The following is a 2,500-nucleotide window of genomic DNA, read 5'->3' as shown; positions in this document are numbered from 1 at the left end:
CTCGTGTATTTTACTCCGCCCGTTTTAACTTAAAATCCTCTCTTTGCCATCAGGTTCAGCTGGGCATAATACTGGCTTCAGGAGATTGGTCACAAAAGAGCCATCTTGTGAGGCTATAGGTCTAGTGGTATGACATCGGTTTCGGATCGGAAGGTTCTGGGTTCGAGCTTCGCTCGGCGAATAGTTGAGTTCTTGGAAAAGGCTCTTTACTCATATTCTCTCACCGTACTCAGGTGTAAAATGAGTACCTGACCGTAAACAGCGTTGTTTCTGTCCGAAAAAATGTAATATCGCGTAACAGGCGTCATGTCTCGTCCCACATGTTAAGTGTTGTTGTTGGCCATGGACCCCTTATAAAGCGCTTTGAGCACGTTTAGTGGATATTGCTCTCTATAAAAGCTCATTTTTTTAAAGCTTTATATGTCCTACACTTCTGATTATCTCTTTTAGATTCTGGTACAATATTATATAAGCTACACAGACATCCACAATATTTAGAGTATACTGGACCAAGAAGAAAGATCACATATTATATATATATATATATATATATATATATATATATATATATATATATATATATATATATATATATATATATATATATATATATATATATATAAATGATGCTCTTCCGCCACGACATCATAAGAAATCGTCACCTTGGCATTCCACAAAGGAATATAGATAATTCATCAAACATTATGTCTGATGTCAACAGGAATCACCCATGTTGTCCAAAGTTAGCAAATTGGGATTAATCCTCTTGCCCAATGAAAAAAAAAACGAAAGTGCCAGAAGCGGGGTTCGAACTCGGGACCTTCCGGGTCACAGTGCAATGCTTTGACCACTCGGCCACTTCATTTATATGAAAGATTCAAAGTTTTGATAACTGGGGTAAGCTTGACAGAAAAGAAAAAAGGGGATCTTGGTCCTTATGTCGCACCAGATTGATCGAAGTCGTTTGACAAATTGCATATTCGGATAATGGGAAATCTATTACCAACGTGTTGCGGTTAAACAGCTTCCGGATGAGGTAGATCCCACCATTTCCGGTCGGAACGGATGAGTCTTATTGTGACCTTTAACCTATCTCGCCCGGAAACTGGGAAACATCATTACCCGAGGCGATGGCGAGTATCGAGTACCGAGTGCCCATCCTCTACAGGCAATTTTCTTTCATTGGGACTTTAGTGCGTTTTGATAGACATGAAAAAAAAAATAAAATTATAATGTGTTGTAAAATTGGATGTGCGAGAATCCAAGATTTACCGTCGACGAGGACACTGAAGACTGAAAAGATGGTGTTTTGATGGGGGCGGGGCGGGGGGGGGGGTATAGATGATTGATAACTTGGGCAAATATTGCTCTTCAATTTTGATGAAGCCCTAGGATAGATGGTTTGATTAATGAGGACGACTAGTCTGGTGGTGAGAGGGTTATCTATATACAAATAATCGGCGAGTTATTCGAATCCAGTGAAATGAATGTCTGGTGAAGTGCTAGAACGGTGAGAGGACGTTGTGCGGTTGTGTGTGTGTGTGTGTGTGTGTGTGTGTGTGTGTGTGTGTGTGGATCGGCTCTGTTTATATTTTTGTTTATGTACCTATTATTTATATTACTCTGTGACGATGTACGTCATTGTTCCAAGCCGGTCCGCGTAGTCTGTCCCCATCTCTCCTTCTCTCTCTCTCTCTCTCTCTCTCTCTCTCTCTCTCTCTCTCTCTCACACACACACATTCTCTCTCTCTCTCTCGTTCTATCTCGCTTTCTCTCTCTCTCTCCCCTCTCTCTCTTTTCCTTTCTTCCCCTCTCTCTCTCTCTCTCTCTCTCTCTCTCTCTCTGTATCTCTCTCTTTCTCTGTGTGTCTCTCTGTTTCTCTCTTTGTGGGTCTCTGTCTCTATGTCTCTCTTTGTGTCACTCGCTCTCTCCATTCTCTGTTATTCTTTGTGTCTACCTCTCTTCATGTCTCTCTCTTCCTCTGCACCCTCTCTCTCTCTCTCTCTCTCTCTCTCTCTCTCTCTCTCTCTCTCTCTCTCTCTCTCCACTTGTTCGGATTCGTGAAGCCCCAGGTTTGAGAATTTTATTTTACTTGCCAAGACGAGTGTCATTGAAATCGATCGATATTTGAAGGACGAGGTTTCTGGCCAAAATTTTAAATACGTGGAGTTTTTAATTTTTTTTTTATCAGAGCATAACAAAATGGCCTCGTATGACAAAAGGACCCGAAAATTTTACATACGTGTGTTTTTGTTGTTGTTGTTTTTAACAAAAAGTGTGTACAACAACATTGCTTACCAGGCTTGACGCCTACTTCGTAGTCCAACGTTCCTCCAGGGTAATAGGGGTCCATGTAAGGCACCATCATCATCATGAGTAAGTGTGACACCAGACTGTATAGGCCTAGCAGTACCAACATTGTGCTGGGGGATGGAAAGTGGAGATATTAATACTAAAACAAGCGGGAAGCAGCTGTAGACTGACTGGCTGTAAAGAAACT

At 41.4% G+C, this 2,500-nt stretch overlaps 1 protein-coding gene across 3 annotated transcripts in view; it reads right to left on the bottom strand.

Moving 5' to 3' along the window:
* The window catches only part of LOC144965080 (sodium- and chloride-dependent GABA transporter 1-like), a 164,973-nt gene that overhangs the window by 14,137 nt on the left and 148,336 nt on the right, over nt 1–2,500 (bottom strand). For all 3 annotated transcript variants that reach the window (XM_078899995.1, XM_078899994.1, XM_078899996.1), the window contains exon 9: nt 2,299–2,423. In XM_078899995.1, coding sequence (XP_078756121.1) covers nt 2,299–2,423 — 125 coding nt within the window. The remainder of the gene's footprint in view (nt 1–2,298; nt 2,424–2,500) is intronic.

This window comes from Berghia stephanieae, chromosome 2 (assembly GCF_034508935.2).
Source record: "Berghia stephanieae isolate SIO BIC M18660-M18661 chromosome 2, UCSD_Bste_1.3, whole genome shotgun sequence".
In the NCBI taxonomy this organism is placed as follows: domain Eukaryota; kingdom Metazoa; phylum Mollusca; class Gastropoda; order Nudibranchia; family Aeolidiidae; genus Berghia; species Berghia stephanieae.
This window is presented reverse-complemented; position numbering and strand designations above follow the sequence as displayed.